The following is a 22317-nucleotide window of genomic DNA, read 5'->3' as shown; positions in this document are numbered from 1 at the left end:
ACGGATGGGAGGTGTGGCCTAGGATGACTGTAGGGTTAATCCATAAATACCTACTTTCTTTAAATGAAAGCAAATCATCTGGGCTAGATGAATTGCATCCAAGGGTACTAAAAGAATGCAGATGTAATTTCTGAGCCTCTGTCCATTATTTTTGACAATTCTTAGAGAACAGGTCAAGTGCCAGAAGATTGGAGGCAGGCAAATGTTGTCCCCATCTTCAAGAAGGGGGAAAAGGAGAAACTGGGCAACTACCGACCCGCCAGCTTGACATGTATAGCTGGCAAAATTTTAGAACAAATAATCAGTCAGTCCTTGAGCTAGAGTGGATGGCTGTAATTACTAAGCATGGCTTTCTCAAGAACAAGTCATCCAAGACTAACCTTATCTCTTTTTTTTGAGAAAATTACTACCTTGCCAGATCATGGGAATGCTGTGAACATTGTTTACCCTGATTTCAGTAAGGCTTTTGAAAAGGTTCAGCATGATATTGTTATTGGCAAGTTGGTAACATGCGGTATGGATAGTCATGTGACAGAAATGCTGATTTTATGAACTTAGGCAGATTCTGAGTGGGTGGGCAGGTACTTGTGAGTTCCTACATTGTGCAGGAGGTTGGACTAGATGACTCTGGAGGTGTCTTCCAACTCTATGATTCTATGAAATCATACTAAAAACACATATTTGTCAGGTAATTAAGGCATTAGCCTAAATCAAAATATTACCCTTTTTGGTTAGTTTCAATGCAATCCCAAAAACACTTCCCTGGGAGTAAGCCTCCCTGAGCATTCAGATTTTGAGTACATCTCCTTAGGAATTCTCCCTTTGTCAGCTAAAAACAGATGATATATAACAAACCAGAAATTAGCATTATGGTTGTCCTCAGTGAATCAGAACTCAGTGATTCTGAAATAACCTTTTGGGTGTTATGGGCCACCATGTGCATTTTATAATAGAGGATGAAACCTGCAAAACCTCATAGCACAATTAATTGTTAAGTCTTTAAGAAGCCTAACTTGCTGTCCAATTAATACATTTTTCACATATAGGAAATTTTAAGTCAGTAAATTATCATGGTTAATAAACCCTTTTATTACAAAAATCCAGCATAACAGAACAAAAAATGTGATAGAAACAGAACAAAGGAAAGAAATACTTGTTGCAAAACAAAAAAGGCATGTATCTAGAAATGATTAATGTACTGTCAAAATCCTATCATTTTCCAAATTGAAGGGTATTCAGGAAGGGTGCTGTGGTGAATGTGTCAATAATAGCATGGAAATACTTCCCTTTACCAATTGATTTCATTAAGTGTCATGCTGAAAGAACAAATGAATGTATGAAAAAAATGGCTGGCCATAAGAAACAAGCATACTAAAATACTGGTAACTGCACATCCTGAGAAGTTTTTCCTAGGAGTAAGACCCTGCCCCTGCAGCTCCCGCCCTCCGACCCTGGACTCTAGCCTCTTTGCTCTCAGACGCCTCAGTGCCTGGAGCCAGAAGCACGTAAGGGGAGAAGGCCCTGGGCAAAGGGTCATGGTGGAGGGCTTGCTAACAAGGGCCTCTTGGCCTGCTAGGCTGGGCATGCTGACAAGGGCCTCTTGGCCTGCTATGCTGGGCCTGCTCACGAGGGCCTCCCGGCCTGCTGCCTGCCTGCTAAGGAGCTCTGTCTTGGCCCTGCTAGTGAACTGCCCAGCCCCCACCTGCCCCACTTGATTTGGCTGTGAGCTGTGGCCTAAAGCCACCTTAAGCTGCCTGGCCAGGGGCCAGGGGAGGGGACCCTTTCAGGACCCGTTCTTAGGAACGGGCTTTGAAGCTAGTTATTAGATATTTTGGCTTGGATCCAGCAATGCACGAGTAGAAACATACGTGGATTTAGAACAAATCTTGAATATTTTTCTAGTTGTTTCTGCTTGTGCAAGCAGACATTTAATGCTTGATCCAAACCTACGTACATTTATTAGTATGGATCTGTTAAGACAGTCATTGATCATAAAACAGCCCCAGCGATAAAAGCCTACATTAAGCAGAAAGATTCTTGCATTAAAATCAGGTATTCTGTGCTAAGCAGTACCAAGACGTTTTTTGCTAGAAAAATCTATTCACATATAAAAAACACATCTGACAAATTTACTATACCATTATTCAGTATATATAAATGACACTGTTCCTAAAGGCTATGGTTATACTCGGGAAACACTGTGTGTGTGTGATTATTTTGATTATGAATATTGCAAATCATTCACGTAAACTAATATAAACTAATATAATTAAGTGCTGCCAGTTGCAACCAATTTACGTCAATCCCTCATGTGTTTTCCAGGCAGTTTTCCTTATTGGACTTCCACCATATTACTAACCCTGGCCAGCACCATGTAGCTTGCATAATGAAGATATATTTTGCAACTATTGTTATTCCAACCAATCTATTAACTTCTTGTACAATACAGTAAGCAACATGAATAAGAATAAAATATGCATTTAAAAAAATGAATGTTTATTTCTTGATCTCACAAAGTTTTCTTTGAGCAAGCCCATAACTTCACACTAATTGCCCATGCTAATTCAAAGTTTTGTGTATATATTGCACAATGCAGATAGATACCAGTTGGGATGCTGCTACATAAGAGTCCCTGAAAGGGATAATTAGACTGTAGCATTCAGCCATCAGTGATAATCAGTTTCTAATTCTTAATCATGGAATGGTGGGAACCAGTACTGTGTGCCCAATGAGTCTTTACAACACAATTTTGGACAGAGTTACTCTAACCCAATTGCTTTCAATGATCTTAGCCTAGAGTAACCCTGAATAGAATTTCACTGTTAACTACTATTAATTTATACTTTGCTGTTCTATAGTATTTTAGTCTTCTGTTCTGCTTGTTTTGTTTGTTGTTAACTTTGATACAGCATTTGATAGATCTTGAGTGCACAAGCAGCCTAGAGGTTTGCTAAATAAAAATTTAATGAATAAACATGGTTGAAGTAGTCTATTATGACTTTCTCCCCAAAGAACTGTAGGACATTTTGTTTTAGTGAAAAAGCTGAACATTTTTTAAACCAGCACTCACAGCTTTTTCACAGAACTGTGAATCCTGCAATGAAATCATTGAATGTCAAACATGACAGTGAAGTATGCTTGAATCTATTTTAGATCTGCAATATAGACACATCCTGTCACAGACGAAGACTCTCCTGGAGGAAAGTCATAATCTGAACAGTGGAGATTTGCAAATTCTGTTTTGTGGAGACAAACCTGGAAAATAAAGCCACTGTTTGTGCCACTAAAGCTGAATTATGTCTCATCAGTATTCATTCAATTTTAAAAGCCAGATAGACTGCTGCTTTATTTGTTTTGATTAATTTCACAAATGAACTTTCTTTCTACAAAGGGGAGTTAAAATAACTGTAACACGTACCTGAAAAATTCCATGAAGGAGAAGCCATAGCCGTGTTGCTCAGCTATTCCTGCACAGACAACATTTGCAGATGCTCCAATCAATGTTCCATTACCTACCCATTCAAAAAACAAAAACAAATTCTAACTGTTATTTGTGCTTTTGCTTTTTGCCACTCTATTAGATCAGCTTGCTGAAATAACACAAACGGAAGGGGGTAGGGGGGGAAATCAATCATTTTACATACACCTGAAAGAAATAGCCTGAACACAATAACCTCCCTGTCTATAAATAGTTGGACATTTTCAAAGGCAGACCAATCTCTGTCCTCATTTTCTTTATGAGAAAAAAGAAGAAATATAGCACAATGTTGTCAAAATGACACTTGCCACCTATATTCAGAGAAATTTGCTGATTATTTGTTTCATATAGAAAAAAGTGCTAGAAAGCCAAATGAAATCAAGGGGAGGAAGTATAGAAGGAGAGGAATAATGTGTAGAGCTATTGATTGAGTGAGCAATAAAAACGGATGGATTTCCATTTCCTGAAATGCATGCAAGACCAATATTGCTTATATTTGAATGTGTCCTTGATGTATATGTTCAATCAGAATCCTTCCCCCCACACGCAACACGCACACACATTCCAAATGAAAAACGCTAGCGTACTACACTTAGGAATATCTGAAAAGAGATCATTCTTGTTTATGCATGTATATTTAAATCCTAAACACAGGTGTACCATAAGCACAGATCTCTGCATGCATGTGGCTAAAATACTCAGCTTTGTTGTTTGTCAAGAACAATTCACATGAGCTACTGAAGGGCAGTTTGACAGAACTGAAACACGCAAAAGCTAGTCCATAAAGAAAACTGTATCGATCCTGCATCAAATGTGTTGGGTGTGATAATACATATTTGTCTTTTCGTTGTACATGACAAAGTCCCAGCTCCCAAAGCACTCTGTCAATATCCAAATATATTGCTTAGTTTCATTCTTAATTTTATTGCTGCACCTTAGTTTGCTGGACCCCCTTCAAGGATCGCTGCCTTGTTGTGGCAAGGGGGCTTGCGTAGTTCAGTGAAGCTATGAGCTATGCCGTGCAGGGCCACCCAAGACGGACAGGTCATAGCTGAGAGCTCTGACAAAAGGTGATCCACTGGAGAAGGCAATGGCAAACCACTCCAGTATCTTTGCCATGAAAACTCTATGGACAGTTCCAATAGGCATAACGATATGACGCTGGAAGATGAGCCCCTCAGGTCGGAAGGTGTCCAATATGCTACTGGGGATGAGCAGACGGCTAGTACGAGTAGCGCCAGAATGAATGAAGCGGCTGGGCCAAAGCCGAAAGGACGCTCAGTTGTGGAAGTAACTGGTGGCGAAAAGACAGTCCGATGCTGTAAAGATTTTTATTCCATAGGAACCTGGAACGTCAGATCCATGAATCAAGGCAAGCTGGACGTGGTTAAACAAGAAATGACAAGACTGAACATCGACATTTTAGGAATCAGTGAACTAAAATGGACAGGAATGGGTGAATTTAATTCAGATGACCATCAGGTATACTACTGTGGACAAGAATCTCGCAGAAGAAATGGAGTAGCATTCATAATCAATAAGAGAGTAGGAAAAGCAGTCTTGGGATACAATCCCCAAAATGACAGAATGATCTCAGTTCGAATCCAAGGCAAACCATTCAACATCACAGTGATCCAGGTCTACGCCCCAACCACTGCTGCTGAAGAGGATGAAGTTGATCAGTTCTATGAAGCCCTACAACACCTTCTAGAAGCAACGCCCAAAAATGATGTGCTTATCATCATGGGGGATTGGAATGCTAAAGTAGGAAGCCAAAAGATAACCGGGATAACAGGCAAGTTTGGCCTTGGAGTACAAAATGAAGCAGGGCACAGGCTGGTAGAATTTTGTCAAGAGAATACAATGGTCATAGCAAACACTCTTTTCCAGCAACCCAAGAGACGACTCTACACATGGACATCACCAGACGGTCAACACAGAAATCAGATTGACTATGTGCTCTGCAGCCAAAGATGGAAAAGTTCTATCCAGTCAATAAAAACAAGACCAGGAGCTGATTGTGGTTCAGATCATGAACTTCTTGTTGCAAAATTTAGGCTTAAATTGAAGAAAGTAGGGAAAAGCACTAGGCCACTCAGGTATGAACTAAATCATATCCCTGACGAATACACAGTGGAGGTGACAAATAGATTTAAGGAATTAGATCTGATAGACAGAGTGCCTGAAGAACTATGGACGGAGGTTCGCAACATTGTACAAGAGGTAGCAACTAAAACCATCCCAAAGAAAAAGAAATGCAAGAAATCAAAATGGCTGTCTGAGGAAGCTTTACAAATAGCTAAGGAGAGAAGGGAAGTGAAAGGCAAGGGAGAAAGAGAAAGATACACCCAATTGAATGCAGAATTCCAGAGAAAAGCTAGAAGAGATAAGAATGCCTTCTTAAATGAACAGTGCAAACAAATAGAAGAAAACAATAGAATGGGGAGGACCAGAGATCTTTTCAAGAAAATTGGAGATATGAAGAGAACGTTTCATGCAAAGATGGGTATGATAAGGGACCAAAATGGTAGGGACCTCACAGAAGCAGAAGAGATCAAACAAAGGTGGCAAAATTATACAGAAGAACTATACAAGAGCGAGCTTAACATCCCTGATGACCACAATGGGGTAGTTACTGACCTGGAGCCAGACATCCTGGAATGTGAAGTCAAATGGGCCTTAGGAAGTCTGAGCAACAATAAAGCTAGTGGTAGTGACAGCATTCCAGTTGAACTATTCAAAATCTTAAAGGACGATGCAGTAAAAGTGCTACACTCAATATGCCAGCAAATTTGGAAAACTCAACAATGGCCACAGGATTGGAAAAGGTCAGTTTACATTCCAATCCCAAAGAAGGGCAATGCCAAAGAATGTTCAAACTACCGCACCATCGCACTAATTTCTCATGCTAGCAAAGTTATGCTCAAAATCCTACAAGCTAGGCTCCAGCAATATGTGGACCGAGAACTTCCAGAAGTACAGGCAGGATTTCGAAGAGGCAGAGGAACTAGAGATCAAATTGCCAACATACGCTGGATCATGGAGAAAGCTAGGGAGTACCAGAAGAACGTCTACTTCTGCTTCATTGACTATGCTAAAGCCTTTGATTGTGTGGAGCACAACAAATTGTGGCAAGTTCTTAAAGAGATGGGAATACCAGAGCATCTTATTTGTCTCTTGAGAAATTTATATGCAGGTCAAGAAGCAACAGTGAGAACTGAACATGGAATCACTGACTGGTTCAAAATTGAGAAAGGAGTTCGGCAAGGCTGTATACTGTCGCCTTGCCTATTTAACTTGTATGCAGAGCACATCATGAGAAATGTGGGATTAGAGGAGTCACAAATTGGGATCAAGATTGCAGGGAGAAATATCAACAACCTCAGATATGCAGATGATACCACTCTAATGGCAGAAAGTGAAGAGGAACTAAAGAGCCTGTTGATGCGGGTGAAGGAGGAGAGTGCCAAAGTTGGCTTGAAACTCAACATCAAGAAAACAAAGATCATGGCATCCGGCCCTCTCAATTCCTGGCAAATAGAAGGGGAAGAAATGGAGATAGTGACAGATTTTATTTTCCTGGGCTCCAAGATCACTGCAGATGGGGACTGCAGCAAAGAAATTAAAAGACGCTTGCTCCTGGGGAGGAAAGCTATGGCAAATCTAGACAGCATCCTAAAAAGCAGAGACATCACCCTGCCAACAAAAGTGCGTTTAGTCAAGGCTATGGTCTTCCCAGTTGCAATGTATGGCTGCGAAAGTTGGACCATAAGGAAGGCCGAGCGTCAAAGAATTGAGGCTTTTGAACTCTGGTGCTGGAGAAGACTCTTGCGAGTCCCTTGGACTGCAAGGCGAACAAACCAGTCAGTCCTAGAGGAGATCAGCCCTGACTGCTCTTTAGAAGGCCAGATCCTGAAGATGAAACTCAAATATTTTGGCCACCTCATGAGAAGGAAGGACTCCCTGGAGAAGAGCCTAATGCTGGGAGAGATCGAGGGCAAAAGAAGAAGGGGACGACAGAGAATGAGGTGGATGGATGGAGTCACTGAAGCAGTAGGTGCAAACTTAAATGGACTCCGGGGAATGGTAGAGGACAGGAAGGCCTGGAGGATCATTGTCCATGGGGTCGCGATGGGTCGGACACGACTTCGCACATAACAACAACAAAAGTTTGCTGGAACCTACTGGGTCAGCTCAGCACACAATGCAGTATCATATCCAGGTGCTTGCCAGTCTGAAAAGTCAAAATAAGGGCCAACTTTGAACATGCACTGGTTTCCCTCTGACTTTGAAATATTATAACTTTGTATATAGAGTTGCCAACTTCAGGTGGGAAATACCTGGAGATTTGGGGAGGAAGTTCAATGGGCTACAATCCCAAAGAGTCCACCTTCCAAAGCAGCCATTTTCTCCAGGTGAACTTATCTCCATTGCCTACAGATCAGTGGCAATCCAAGGAGATCTCTAGTTACCACACACAGGTTGACAATCCTAATGCACTAGGTGCTCTGCATAGGGCTGCATATGCATACATATTATTGGAAAAGGAAGACTACAGTGTAAAAATCATGGCAACTATTACTAGCTTTAAGGTATGACTATATTTCAAGATGAACAGAGATGAAGACAACATATTTGTCATTAAACTGGCCACAGCTTTTATTGTTATGCATATGAGCATGGCAAACTAGTGCAGATCTGACCTCCATACAGGCAGCCGATTACAAGGAAGCTACCACAGCAGCAGGCCAACCTGTGGAGACTGAACAATGCACAGGTCAAGCTCCCCCAAACCAAAGGCCTGCTGAGCAACAAGAGGGTGACATGAGGAAGAAGCCCTTTGAGTGTCAGCCTCTGTTAGGATTCTCCACTCACCTGCAAGGCAAGGTGCTCACCTTGACAACATGAGGGGTGCCACAGCTCAGCATGCGCTCATCTTCTTAAGGAGGCCCCCAACTTCACAGAGCCCAGCATATTGGCATGGCTAAGGGAGGAGGTGCAGGATTGAGGACTGTAATGACAGTTGTGCCATGAACAGGGAGAAGGGAGAAGGGAGAAGGCGAAGAAGAAGAGTTGGTTCTTATATGCCGCTTTTCTCTACCCGAAGGAGTCTCAAAGTGGCTTACAGTTGCCTTCCCATTCCTCTCCCCACAACAGACACCCTGTGGGGTGGGTGAGGCTGAGAGAGCCCTGATATTCCTGCTTGGTCAGAGCAGTTTTCTCAGTACTGTGGCTAGCCCAAGGTCACCCAGCTGGTTGCATGTGGGGGAGCACAGATTCAAACCCGGCTTGCCAGATTAGAAGTCCGCACTCCTAACCACTACACCAAGCTGGCAAGAGGGTGAACCTCCCTACACCAGCCCCTTATATGAGTGCAGAAAAAGGGGAGAGGTCCACCCACACCCAGTATCTCCTTCCTTCCCACAGTGCTAGGGGAGCTGTGTCCTCCTGGCCTGGGAAGCACCTTCCTACTGTTCATCCCAGGAGCCCCAGCTGCTCATGAGTAGGTGCAGCAGCCACATTTATTTTCAAATTAGTACAACATCATCCCAGCTGTGACACTGAACAGAAGCACAGTAGAAGGATGGCTGATTACCCTTTTCCTTGCTTAGAACTCCACACTCACACACTTCACTAGTTTTTAACTTATGAGGCTCCAGATACCTGTTTTCAAAGGCCACTGTTTGGCACGGGGACTTCAGAGATCCCACAGGAGATTTTGAAAAAAACAAACCACCTAAGAAAAATTATGTGATTAAAGTCTAGTGACAACATACTTTCCTTGTTGGTGGAAGACTCCTGTTCCCATCAGTGAAATTGTGTGTCATTTGTTCAATGCATTATTTTTAAAAATCTGCTTTTGTTTTGGGTGAAAGCAACTCCACAAAGAACTGGAATGAGACCTGCATTAAACAACATCTTGACATGAACAAGGAGGACCTGGACCAAAAACCTGCAGTTTATGGCACAGAGTGGCAGCAACATCTCATTTTGCAAAAGTTCCTGATAGGAACATTATGAATAACAAAAGGTACCCACAGCAAGCTGTATTTGAGAACAGTCTGACAGTTTGTAAATGGCACTAATTCAAAACTGATTACATATAATTTTGAGGATTTTTTTCTTCCATCCTCTAACCACTATCAAGAAAATGGACATTTCTTCCTTGTTAATTGAAAAAATGGCATCTCGAGAAAAATTGCATTTCAAGTATGTATTTGGCATAAACCAAGCTGGAAAGATAGCCAAACTGGTAAGGCATTTTTCAGGTACTATTTAAATTGAATTCAGATCAGAGAATTTGACTGGCTACCATTATACCTAATCCCAAATAAAAGCTGTTTTTTAAAAATTTTATTCAGATATTTTCACTTATATCAAAGATCTACCGGGGCAGCACGAACTGAGAGCTCTCTGCTGCCTTGGCTCTTCTTGCTCCTTGGTTTAAACTGAACTGCAAAAGGAGCCACCCCAGGATCCACCGGGACAGCAGGAGCTGAGAGCTCCCAGCCAGATGGGCATGTGTTGGGTGAGAGACCTTCCCCCCCTCTGCCACACAAATATCCTGGTGCCAGATTTTCCTGCAGCATACTTTAAATCAGGGTTCGGCTGGCTTTTAGTTTAATTTGTATTTTTTTCTCAGATCTATTGTACCTGAAAAAATTAAGATTTCAAAAGGGAGAGAGAGGGGGGGGGGGAGGAAGAGAGAGATCCAAATACCATACCAGTATTGGGATCCATGATTTTTCAGAAACACCAAAATAATTCTGGGTCCAATAGGCCTGAACCAACAAACACCTGTATTGTTCTCCTAGGAATTTGATAGGTCAATTAGAAAATGTTAGCTTGTTCAAAAGAAGCAAAGTCTGACCTATTCAAAATGCATGCTGAGATAACCATATCTAGGCCAACAAGCTGGTTCTTTTAGCTAAAGTTATGTGAGGCTGTAATCAAAACTACCAGATTTCTGAACTGGAGATGGTAGTGGGACTTTTGAAAAAACTCTGCATGGTTTGCAGGAGAGTTCAGCCCACCAAAATCTGCTGACACTATTTCCAATCCATCCACCCTGTTCCAATGCCAATGCCACAGCTGTCTCCTCCTCTGAGCCCCCAACGTGAACTCCCCCTAGGTTGCCTGAAGATCTTCCCCCAGCTCCTCCATGCAAATTCCCCATTTGCAGTCCTCTAACAAATAGTCTGTCTTGTTCCTCTGTCTCAATCACCTGAGAAGGGGCATTTTTACATGGCACTTCCACATCCAGATCTTCTTGCTATCTGTTGGAGCTACAGCATGCGGGTGAAGCATCCAAATTAAAAGGGTGATAGTAATAAACCAAGCAGAGACTATACACAGATTTGTATCATTAGTATTCAGAGGAAATAATCAAAACCGCATCATTAACTACAAACTATTGGCAAAAAGTTGGACTTCTTGCTTGGGCGATAAAAGATAAATATTTCAGTTTGTTTATTTCTTAGCAAGTTTTGTTTGTTGTAATTTCTTCATAGTCAATATTTGTGGAATATAGAATAGAACAATCAGCATAAGGATGGATTAAAGGAGGCCAGATGGCTGTTCCACATTGTTCTTACAAATTGCAAATAAAATCACAAGACTCTTGTGTTGAACTTCTTGCATAATAAATTTGTAAAATTTAAATCCTGTAATCAAAAACACCAGAAGTGAGACCCAATACACCAAATAGATTAAGACTTCCCAGGAATACATTTTACAAATTTCACGCTTTAGGCTGGCAATTGGTTTCATGTAAAAATTCTTAATGTTCTTTCCATACATCCATCTATCCATCTTTATTGGATTTCTTACTCACTGCCCTCAAGAAAACATCTCACAGTGGGTTACAAAAAAGTAAAACCCCACATCAATTAAAACATAAACAACATTTTTGATTAATTTTATGAGAAATTATTCCAATGTTTTTAAAAAATTGAAATCTGGCAAGGTGTACTTGGAGTGGAGGGCCTCCTAGCCTGGGCTACCATTTCCCACCACTACTCAACAGATTTCTAACAATTTAGTACTGGCATGTGACATTTTTTCTGGCAAAACCCTGGATTCACCCAAAATTCAACCATATGCTATATTGTGCACCCAGCTATGACCACAGCATGTGTCTGAGAATAAATCTTAGCAGTAGGCAGACATAATATTCACAAGTAGCAAGATGCTGAGTTAGAAAGAGTCACCCAGTTGAAGCTTTTCTAAGCAATTAACCAACACAAGCAGATAACATAATATTTTCACATCTCAAAACACCACAGAAATCAGTTCCTTAACATAAAAAGATGACAAATGGTACAAGAAAATCTAGGCTATATAGCAGGAAACAGAAACATATGGGAGAAATAATACGTCTGGGAAGCAGCCCTGCTGCACACATAGTAGCTTGCCTAAGATCATGTAATAAGTCTGTGACTAAAATGAAGATGCCAACAACTTTGGGGATCAACCTCACACCCTCAACCTTGGGGCCCTGCTGGCTCAACAGAGTGGCAGGGGGGGAAGGGGGACAGCATCCCATGACAGCATCCCATGACACTGCAACATCACATCTAGCTGCATAACTCTAACTGAAGTCACTGTATTTTGGGATGCTGTACAATTCCTCTGAAATACTATGGTCTTTACCAGAGTTCCAGGGTAATCCTAGAGTTTCTTACAATATGGTAACATTTTTCAGTTATGCAGTTGGGACTGACATCACAGAGTCATGGGTCAATCTCCAGTCCTATTTTAGGTCAATGTTAGATGAATATGTTATGGGAACCAGTCTTTCATGTTCACAGCTCATGGTTTTAACCAACATTATACTAGATCCTAAACCAGTGAATAAATAAAAATATTTGGGTAACTGTTATATATCTGTCTGTGGTATATTATTATCTTTGGTTAGAATTTTAATTCTAGTATTTTACTAATCCAACTGTGTCCTCTTAAGAAGATCTATTCAGAATCCTACTCAAGTCTATATAATAGGCTTCATGCTCATTCTATTTGTCTGGAAAAATATTTAGTCTGTTCTAATGGATATAGGTTAAAAGTTACAACTACAATCTATGTGTTTTAATATGGCACTTTCCACTACAATTATAGATATAGACTTCTAAAGGAGCCACTGAAATACATAATATTATTAGCCCTTACCTCCAAGGCAAGCACCCATGGCCAATGAAAAGACCAGAGGCTTCACAGGTAAATTAACATCAGGGTCTTGACTCAGGTTGAGAAGTACAGGAATCTGTAAAGACAAATTAATGGAAATAGCACTATTAAAGCAGTCAAGTCTCAAAGTTACTGAAGCATGGATTACAGCAGCTAGATCAGGTGAGTCAAGAAATTTTCCAGGCCAAGCCCAAGTATATTCACAAGCACAAGAGTGGTATCTGAAAGAACTCCTGAGTTCTGAGTTGAAACTGGCAAAGAGAGAATTCATCATACCTACAGTAGGTAATGTGCCCACCTATCCAAAATCTTATCAGTGATCAACACAATTTTTGTGCTATCAGGATTTTGTGTCAGCTTGTTCTCAATTGCCATTTGCTAGTTCAGTACTGAGGCCATTGCATCTGAAGGCATATTCATAGATTCAACAGCTGGTCCCATCAACATATTGTTAAAACAAAATCTAAAAGCATCCATGAATACCAAAATTGACAGGCCTTAATAATCCTGGTGAAGATCTCTGTATAAATTTCAACTTGCAGATTCTACCTCCCCATTACCGCTTGATCTACATGTTTCTTTATCTGTCTTTATAAGATCAGAAAGTGGGACAGGTTCAACACAGATAGCAGACATGTCTTGATTGATAGCTATTATGTAAAAAAAAAAAAAAGCAGGCAAAGGAAATCACAAGGAAGAACCACGGAGTGTTGTATGTCTTCTACCTGTCTGGTCACATCAAAATAGACCTTTATGGGAATTAAACAATATAGTAAACATTACAAAGACATAAAATAATAATTTAATGGAAGCAATCAATTATAACATACTTACAGGGAATGGTTTTAAAAAGAATCTTGAAGTGCTCTATTTTTACAATTCGTTCTTGTAAGACAGAAAAATTGGTTCTACATGAATTTATTAGCCTTACTTTACTGGGCAAACTGACTTTTCTCTGAGTTACAAAAGCTCGGTGTTCTCTGCTCCAACAATGGCACACCATAATTATGTGGGTGCTTTATCAATGGAATATTAGTTTAATATTAATAATATGACTAGCCTTTAATACTTCCCCTTCTGCAGTAACAACACTGTGTAGATTCTCCATTTTGAGTTTATATTTGTCTTCTACCTCATTTTGTCTGTTTAAAAGCAACAAAAAAAAACATAGTTACACAGTCTTAGCACCACAACGTCGACCTTGCAACCATTCAGGTGAAATACAGCCATAATCTGGAACTGCAGGTTCCTCTATTGCTGGTATGCAATCATGATTTAGAATTAAAGTGGAAATGCAGGAAAACAGAAAGAAGAAAAAGCACACATATACTCTTCCTGCCAATTAGCCAAAGAACACATATTGTGCTGTGCTGTCTGGCACAATGCTTTCTTACACAGTGTTAAGGAGAAAGCTTAATGTTAATTTATTATTGCTCAATTGCTAGGTCATAGTAATGAAAGGGAAAGAGACAGATGGCTCAGCATATGCAGCCCACAACAGTGTTCTATTAAAATGAAGAACGTGATGAAAATAAAATTTTGTCACCTAACATTTTTAAGATAGCACTCTATGACAATTAAGCTTTTAGTGTCAAGAACCTATAATTTTAAATGAATTAATAAGATATTTAAGCTAGGTTCAAGGCCTCTCCAGCATTAAAAAAATTATAAAGGTGGAATCTCAAACACATTCAGGAAATAAACACATATAATTAGTGACTCGGTACTGAGAGGGCAGGTGGGAAGGAACGGACGCTGGGGGGGGGGAATAGAATCATGGGTGCACAAGGCTGCAGCAGCAGCATGATACCCCATGATTGGGGGACAGGGGCAGGTTGGCACAGGTGCAGGCAAGCACCACGTGCCAACCTGCCTCTTGCCGGGAAGATGTGGACAAGCTTCCCCCCCCACCCTTGGAGTTAGGCATGATGTCGCTGAGGGTTAGTTGGCACAGGGTCATGGCAGGTTTTGGTTTGTATGGGTGTTCTCTGTTCATGTTACTGTCATAGCTTGGAAGATGGCAGGGGGCAGAGCCTATTTGGCAGCAACCATAACAAAACCTTCAGGTGCATGTTAGTCCCTTGAATGACTAACACTTCTTAGAGTCACAAATAATATGGTTAGAGTCCAGATTCAGAGCAACAACTTTTTTTTCCTCCAGAAAATAAATGCTCAATTAGCATCCTCCATACTTGTGTTCAGTGTAAAGCAGTGTGTCTGGGCATTGTGCTTAAAAGAACAATCCCATACCTTTCATAGCTGACTTTTTGTATATCAGCTGCCATTAAGCTGTATGAAACCATGAATTTTGTATAGCAAGATTTTCCTGTTTCCTCCTCCAAACCCAGACCTTTGAGCACCCCCCCCCCATGCATTTATTCCCGGGGGTGAAATCAGTGTCAGAAGTGAGGTTCTGAAGTGAAAGGGAGGAATCAGTTGAAATGAGGGGGGGGGGGGGGGGAGAGAGAAGACTCAAGTTCTATCAATTTCTCAGAATTGCACAGTTGGATACATGACTGTATATCGGACTGATTACCATTTGAATAGTCATAACCTCTGATTTCCTTATTCTGATCTACAATGCTTTCTATTTAATTCTACATGAACTAATCCCTTTTTCTAATCTACACTCCAGTAGAGAGTGATGCAGACTTTATGTTTCTGGAAGTTTTTTTTTAATGCCTTGAGAGCTACAAGTTACAAAATGGCATCTCCGTGGGTAGAACCAATTACAAAATGGCAGCTTGTGTCAATATCACATTCCTTTTCTATCCATAGAAATGGTACATGTCTGCATGAGAAGGGGAAGGAGGGGAGGGGGGGGAAGGAGGGGTGTTGTTATTCCCCATCCAAAACAAAAAATGCATGTGTCTCCTCCTCCTTTGCACAAAGAAACTCCTGTGATAGTTTAAAAAGAAAGAATAAGAAAGATACTACAGTAGCATTGGAGGAGGGGCATAGAGCTACTTTTAATTGCTTGGAGAGTCACTCATCACTTCTGAATGGCTTTCTGTCCACTGTTGCTCTAGTGATAGTTGGCAGCTCATTCATTATTGACACTGGACAGAGGCAGCGCTTTTCTTATATATTTGTTTGAGAAACTAAACCAACTAAGCTATATATAATAGAAATGAGAATTCTGTCGCCTTTCCAATCAGCTTTAGAGAGGCACTGTCTTAAATCCATGATTAAAGGTGTCAAAGTCAATCTGTAACCACTCTGCGGGAGCGGTATTAATAAAATGCTAAGGGCCCTTTGGGTAGGGCCTGTCCGGGATGGGGAAGGGCGCCATTGGCTTTGCACCTGCCGATTGAACCCTCCGCTTGTCATTCCGGGGTCAAAACACCAATCGCCAGCTGCACGCAGCACAGCTGGCAATTAGCCCCTTGGCCCCGACCTGATGAGTCGGGAGGCGCAAAGCACCTCCCGACCCACCAACCCCCCAACTTCGCCCCCTTCCCCCATGCCGCCATTACCACACTGCCCAACACAAGGACAGGCAGCCAACCGGCCGCCCAAGCCTGGTGGTGGAGGCGGGGGGGTTCGCCCCCGGCAAGGGGACAAGGCCACCGTGTCACAGAAGCAGCAGCCCTGTCCCTTTCCCGGCCATGAAGCCCCACAGATGCCCTGGAGCCACCCGGACCTGGCAGGCATCACCGCCATCAAAGGGACAGCAAACCCCAACGCAGATGCGGCAGCCCTGTCCCTTTCCTAGCCACGAAGCTCTGCAGATGCCTGGGAGATGCCCGGACCCAGCAGGCTTCACTGCTGCCAGCTGACCCTTCACCCCCCTCCTCCCCCCTGCCCTTTTCCCTTACACTGCACCTGCTGCCTGCCTGCCTGCCTGCCTTCCTTCCTTCCTCCCTTCTTCCTTTCCTCCAATCTGCACACATCTGGAGGACAATTTGGTGATCCAAGGAAGTCAGCATGGATTTGTCTCCAACAGGTCTAGCCAGACCAACCTGGTTTCCTTTTTTGACCAAGTAACAGGTTTGCTGGATCGTGGAAATTCGGTTGATGTCATTTACTTGGACTTTAGTAAAGCTTTTGATAAGGTTCCCCATGATGTTCTGATGGATAAGTTGAAGGACTGCAATCTGGATTTTCAGATAGTCAGGTAGATAGGGCATTGATTAGAGAATCGCACTCAAAGAGTTGTTGACAATGGTGTTTCATCAGACTGGAGAGAGGTGAATAGCAGGGTACCTCAGGGCTCGGGGCTCAGCCCGGTACTTTTTAACGTATTTATTAATGATCTAGATGAGTGGGTGGAGGGACTACTCATCAAGTTTGCAGATGACACCAAATTGGGAGGACTGGCAAATACTCCGGAAGATAGAGACAGAGTTCAACGAGATCTGAACACAATGGAAAAATGGGCAAATGAGAACAAGATGAAATTTAATAAAGATAAGTGTAAAGTTCTGCATCTGGGTCATAAAAATGAAAAGCATGCCTACTGGATGGGGGATACGCTTCTAGGTAGCACTGTGTGTGAACGAGACCTTGGAGTACTTGTGGATTGTAAACTAAACATGAGCAGGCAGTGTGATGCAGTGGTAAAAAAGGCGAATGCCAATTTGGGCTGTATCAACAGGGGCATCACATCAAAATCACAAGATGTCATAGTCCCATTGTATATGGCACTCGTCAGACCACACCTGGAGTACTGTGTGCAGTTCTGGAGGCCTCACTTCAAGAAGGACGTAGATAAAATTGAAAGGGTACAGAGAAGAGCGACAAAGATGATCTGGGGCCAAGGGATCAAGCCCTATGAAGATAGGTTGAGGGACTTGGGAATGTTCAGCCTGGAGAAAAGGAGGTTGAGAGGGGACATGATAACCCTCTTTAAGTATTTGAAAGGTTGTCACTTGGAGGAGGGCAGGATGCTGTTTCCATTGGCTGCAGAGGAGAGGACATGCAGTAATGGGTTTAAACTTCAAGTACAACGATATAGGCTAGACATCAGGAAAAAAAATTCACAGTCAGAGTAGTTCAACAGTGGAATAGGCTGCCTAAGGAGGTGGTGAACTCCCCCTCACTGGCAGTCTTCAAGCAAAGGTTGGATACACACTTTTCTTGGATGCTTTAGGATGGTTAGGGCTGATCATGTGTTGAGCAGGGGGTTAGACTAGATGGCCTGTATGGCCCCTTCCAACTCTATGATTCTATGATTCCATACCTCTCTCCTTTCTGCCTCTCTCTGCCTCTCACTTGCTTTATTTCTGTCTTCCCCCCTTTCTTTCTTCCTTTCCCCTACCTTCTGTCCATCTGCATGTCTATTTGTGCTGGGATTTAAGAAAGCTGGATGCCCCCATCAGTCTACCAATGTGATCTCATCAGCAAATGCAAGTCCTCCTGATTGTAAAATCAGATTAATGTCAAGACACCACATAAGCTTGATGATGCTGATGAAGGGGACTTTGAATCTTGACCGCTTATACCCCCAAAATCTTGTTGGTCTCTAAAGTCCTAGTGGGTTCAAACATAGCTGTTCATAATTCTTATAGATCTTGCCTGAATGTCTCCTGCTAGCCTGCCTCGGGTTTGCATGCAGCCTCCACCCTGGAGCTTTTGTTCACCCAAGATATTCCCTGACTTGTGTGCAATCACTTTTTGTTGTCATTCTGAGGAAACTCCCCCCTCCAAAAAAAAAATCTTATCAGAGCCAAGAAATGAAAAGATATTCACCCTGAATTTATTTCCCAATAATTTATTTGATATTTCTTTTGGCTGGCTCCTATAACTATTTCTTCTCTGCCAGCCAAAAATTTGGTAATCTCACTCACTCAGAAACAGCCAGCTTTGTGTTTTGCCAGGGGTCGGGGTGGATGTCTCCTTAGGACAAAAGAGGAACCCTTCATGTCTTCACTTTTCATTGTTTTATTTAAATGCTCTGCTTAAGTGCCCTATTACTCTACCATTTTATCCTTAGGCATAAGCATTATCCCCAGGGTCACCATGACAGGCTTCGTATGTGCAGTTTCAGCTCACTTGAGTCTTAATTTCTGGATCAACAGCCTTGGGTCAAATGGACTGAGGACAGGTACATTTCTTCTCTTTTGCTGCACTTGGACCTTTCATTTCTTTTCTCTCAAAATTTTCTCCTTTCTCCTTCTTTAAATTCTCACTGCCCCTCCCCACCCGCCTCGTGGCTATTTCCCACTTGTTTATCCATAACAAACCACAGCCCAGCAACTTACCATTGTAGCAGTGAATGGAATATTGTCAATTAGAGATGATGCTAGAGCAGAGACCCAGAGTACTAAAATGATGGCAACTGCCAAGCGCTGTTCCTCAGGCACCACCTAGCATTAAAAAAGAAATAAAAATCTTCTCTGTTCTGGAAGCTGGGGTTTTTTTTCAATTAAAATTACCATGTTGATGCTAGTTCTATGGCTGGAGTGAAAACTGTATGGATTCTCCATATAATTTAACGGCAGTGATTCAAATAATGATGGAAAATCCAAATATGTTAAAAGTAAAAACAGCACAATAACTGTCCCTCAATTCAAATGTTAAAAGAAGAAACAGACCTGTTAGAAATGATAACAAATTAATTCTTAATACATCAGTTACACATCGCTACAATTATATCACTCACTTATCATCCATTATAAACCATGCATTTCCCTCTTATTGAAGACAGTGGTTTACCACCTTTCCACCACTGAGCTCCAGACAGCTTTCCTACCACACCCTCCTCACATTTTCTGCAAGGTTTTGCATAAAGAAAGTGATATGATCCCAGATCTGACTTCACTCTGCCCACCATTCCATAGAATTTATGCCTAAGAGATTTACTCCAACCTCATATAAGGTACTTCTTCAGACTCAATTTGTATACAAAACAGTCTTCCTACAGCAAAATAGTGACCTTCCACACTATCCAACTGTCCACTGAATATCCAGCACCCCTGCTTCTAATCGTGAAAGTCTTGAGCAATAACAATGAATTTAGATAACTGAAGATACATTTTTCTTTTAATGTGAATCTGCAGTACACACTGAAATAATTTTATGTACTACGGAAAGCATACAATGCTAGTTGAAAACATTTTCAGTTTAAAAGCAAAAGAAAAATATCAAATCCCAAATTTCTTCCCCGCCCCCTTTAAATGACGGCCACCAATTCAGACTCTTTCAAAAGCCCTGGCAAACAGTAAGCATGCATAAGATTGCACTATATATATATAGTTAGATTCTAAATGTGTTAACTGATAATATTAGCATTAGTAGACAGCTAGCATACTGTTGTATTGAATACCAAGACTTATGAACGTGAAGTTCAGTGAATGATCATAAACATCCCCCCAGTTCACGTGTCTGGAGACTTAGCAAATAAGGTAATTTAGTTGACCATCTTAATGATGTGGTATCCTTTGGCCCTGGTAATTTTACCTTGGTACACATAGATAGATACGTAGTTCTCATAGTAATGAAAAAACTTGGGTGAGTGATTCAGTAATAGATATTTTTTTATTTATGATTTGATTTATATACTGCCATTCTTAAAAGTTCTGGCTCATGACAGTTTACAACATTGTGGTATTTAAAAAGGCTAAGGGGTGTTGGGGTGGGCCAAGACCGGGATCGAAATCAGCGATTGGCCCATTGGCCCTGGACTGACAAGCAGAGGGGCCAACAGGCGAATCGGAAGGCAACATGGGTTTTTATAAAGAAAACCTTTATTGGCATAAAAATAAAACAAAGAATCCAGTCAATTAGTTCTTAAATTCACGCAGCTTAATTGCCATTTGTAAGAATTTGGCCACTTTATCAATTGTATCTGGATCCTGATTGGAGAGAAGGAACTGTACCTTACATTTATCAGAGTAGGCAATACAGTTAACTAGGAGTGGGTCTAGAGCTTTAGCCCGAATGGCATTGTATATAGGGCAGTAAAAAAAAACGTGCTGTATGGTTTCTATAGAGCCTTGTTTACATGGGCAGTGTCTCTGTATGTAAGGGATCTTCTGAAATCTCCCCGCCATGACTGCTGATGGGAGAATGTTAAACCTAGCAAGCATAAAAGCCCTGCGTTGTTGGGGAATAACAAGATGGGAAAAATACAACAACAAGGAGACAGAACTGTCTTACAACAAGGAGACAGAACTGAATTTATGACGGTACTTGGAATCGGAAGGCATGCACAGTGCACCTTCTGATTGGTCCCATGGCCATGGACTCAAGAGCCGGGAGGCGCACACCCCCCACTCGGGGACAGGACAGGTAGGCTGCCAGTCAGGGGAGTCTTCCATGCAGGCCTCAGAGCTCCAAGGCCCACACAGAAGCCGGAGGGGTGCCAGGGAGGGGGGACGGCCAGGGAAGGGACGTGGTGAGCTTGCTCCGAGGCCTTTGCAGAAGCCGGGGCAACGCCAGGGAGGGAGGCTGCCGGGGGAGGCTTACCTCGCGCCTCGGAGCAGGCCCACCACATCAGGGACACGGCAGGCCTGCTCTGAGGCCCACGCGGAAGCCAGGGGATCTGGAGCCACAGGGGGGGCCAGCTTCCCCACGGCCCACCAAGCATACCCGCCGCTTCAAAAAGCGCTTGCAGGGCCACAGGAAATATCCTTCTCTCTCTCTCTCTCTCTCTCTCTCTCTCTCTCTCTCTCTCTCTCTCTCTCTCTCTCTCTCTCTCTCTCTCACTCTCTCACTTTCTCTCTCTCTCTCTCTCTCCCTCTCACTTTCTCTCTTTCTTTCTCTATACCTGCCTGCCTGCCTGCCTGCCTGCCTTCCTCCCTCCAGTATTCTGGGCACTGCTTCTTTCTCCTCCCTACTTCCCTCCAAACCCAAGACTTTACAGCATTACACTCTACCATCACACCATGCTAGCACCCATTGTATTTCCTCTTACAATGGGCTTAAGCTACTAGTATATAATAAAACAGTAAAACCACAATTCATAAAAACAACAGCCCAATAAGACATCCTAATATTACACAAATCCCAAGATGGCAGTAACAAATTAATTCACCAAGATCTCTGAAGCTAATGAATCAGATGTTGGAACAATTGAAGATGGAAACACATCAGGGTAGTCCCTGCCGGTCTAGTACCTAAGCATGGCAACTATCATTCTAGCAATTAGATCAATAGGAAAAAAGAATCTTGTTCTCATACCTGGAAGTACAAATGTTTTGCTTAATCTAAAAAGAAGACTAAACTTTTTGTATCCCCGATGGAAGGATACAATGATTTAAAATTCCACACATAAGAAAGCAAGCTGCTTTTGGTACGCTGGATTTTATGTGGAGTTTTTACTGAGGATTTTACTTGACTATTGTTAGCTGCCACAAGCCGTTCTGGAAGTGGGGGGCTAAAACACCAATGAACAGACGGACGGACGGACAAACATTTCTCTGCCTCCTGAGTGATAAGATTTCACTATTAAAAACATACCTTTATTAATGAAGCAGTCTGTTCTCCTATGTATTCTATTAAGTGAAGGTGTGCCAAAGCCTAAAAAAAAAAAAAGTTGAGTTAAAATAGGTCAAATACACAAAGTGTTTAAGCATAAATCCCCCTCCAAAAACCATTTTGCCATCTTGGCCCTTTAAAATGTCCTTCAAGGTCCTTTTATTTTCTAGCTATTTTTAAAATAGTTATCAAGAAAAACTGGTTTACTGGAAGGCATATATTTGCATGCTTCT

At 41.9% G+C, this 22317-nt stretch overlaps 1 protein-coding gene across 2 annotated transcripts in view; it reads right to left on the bottom strand.

Annotated features, from left to right (window-relative positions):
• Positions 1-22317, bottom strand: part of OCA2 (OCA2 melanosomal transmembrane protein) — a 195156-nt gene that overhangs the window by 27191 nt on the left and 145648 nt on the right. For both annotated transcript variants that reach the window (XM_077343422.1, XM_077343423.1), the window contains 4 exons: positions 22067-22126; positions 18868-18972; positions 12647-12740; positions 3419-3512 (listed from right to left, as the gene is read on the bottom strand). In XM_077343422.1, the coding sequence (XP_077199537.1) occupies positions 3419-3512; positions 12647-12740; positions 18868-18972; positions 22067-22126 (353 nt within the window). The remainder of the gene's footprint in view (positions 1-3418; positions 3513-12646; positions 12741-18867; positions 18973-22066; positions 22127-22317) is intronic.

Source organism: Paroedura picta, chromosome 6, assembly GCF_049243985.1.
Source record: "Paroedura picta isolate Pp20150507F chromosome 6, Ppicta_v3.0, whole genome shotgun sequence".
Taxonomy (NCBI): domain Eukaryota; kingdom Metazoa; phylum Chordata; class Lepidosauria; order Squamata; family Gekkonidae; genus Paroedura; species Paroedura picta.
The sequence above is the reverse complement of the archived record's forward strand: the minus strand, read 5'-3'. Positions and strand labels throughout refer to the sequence as shown.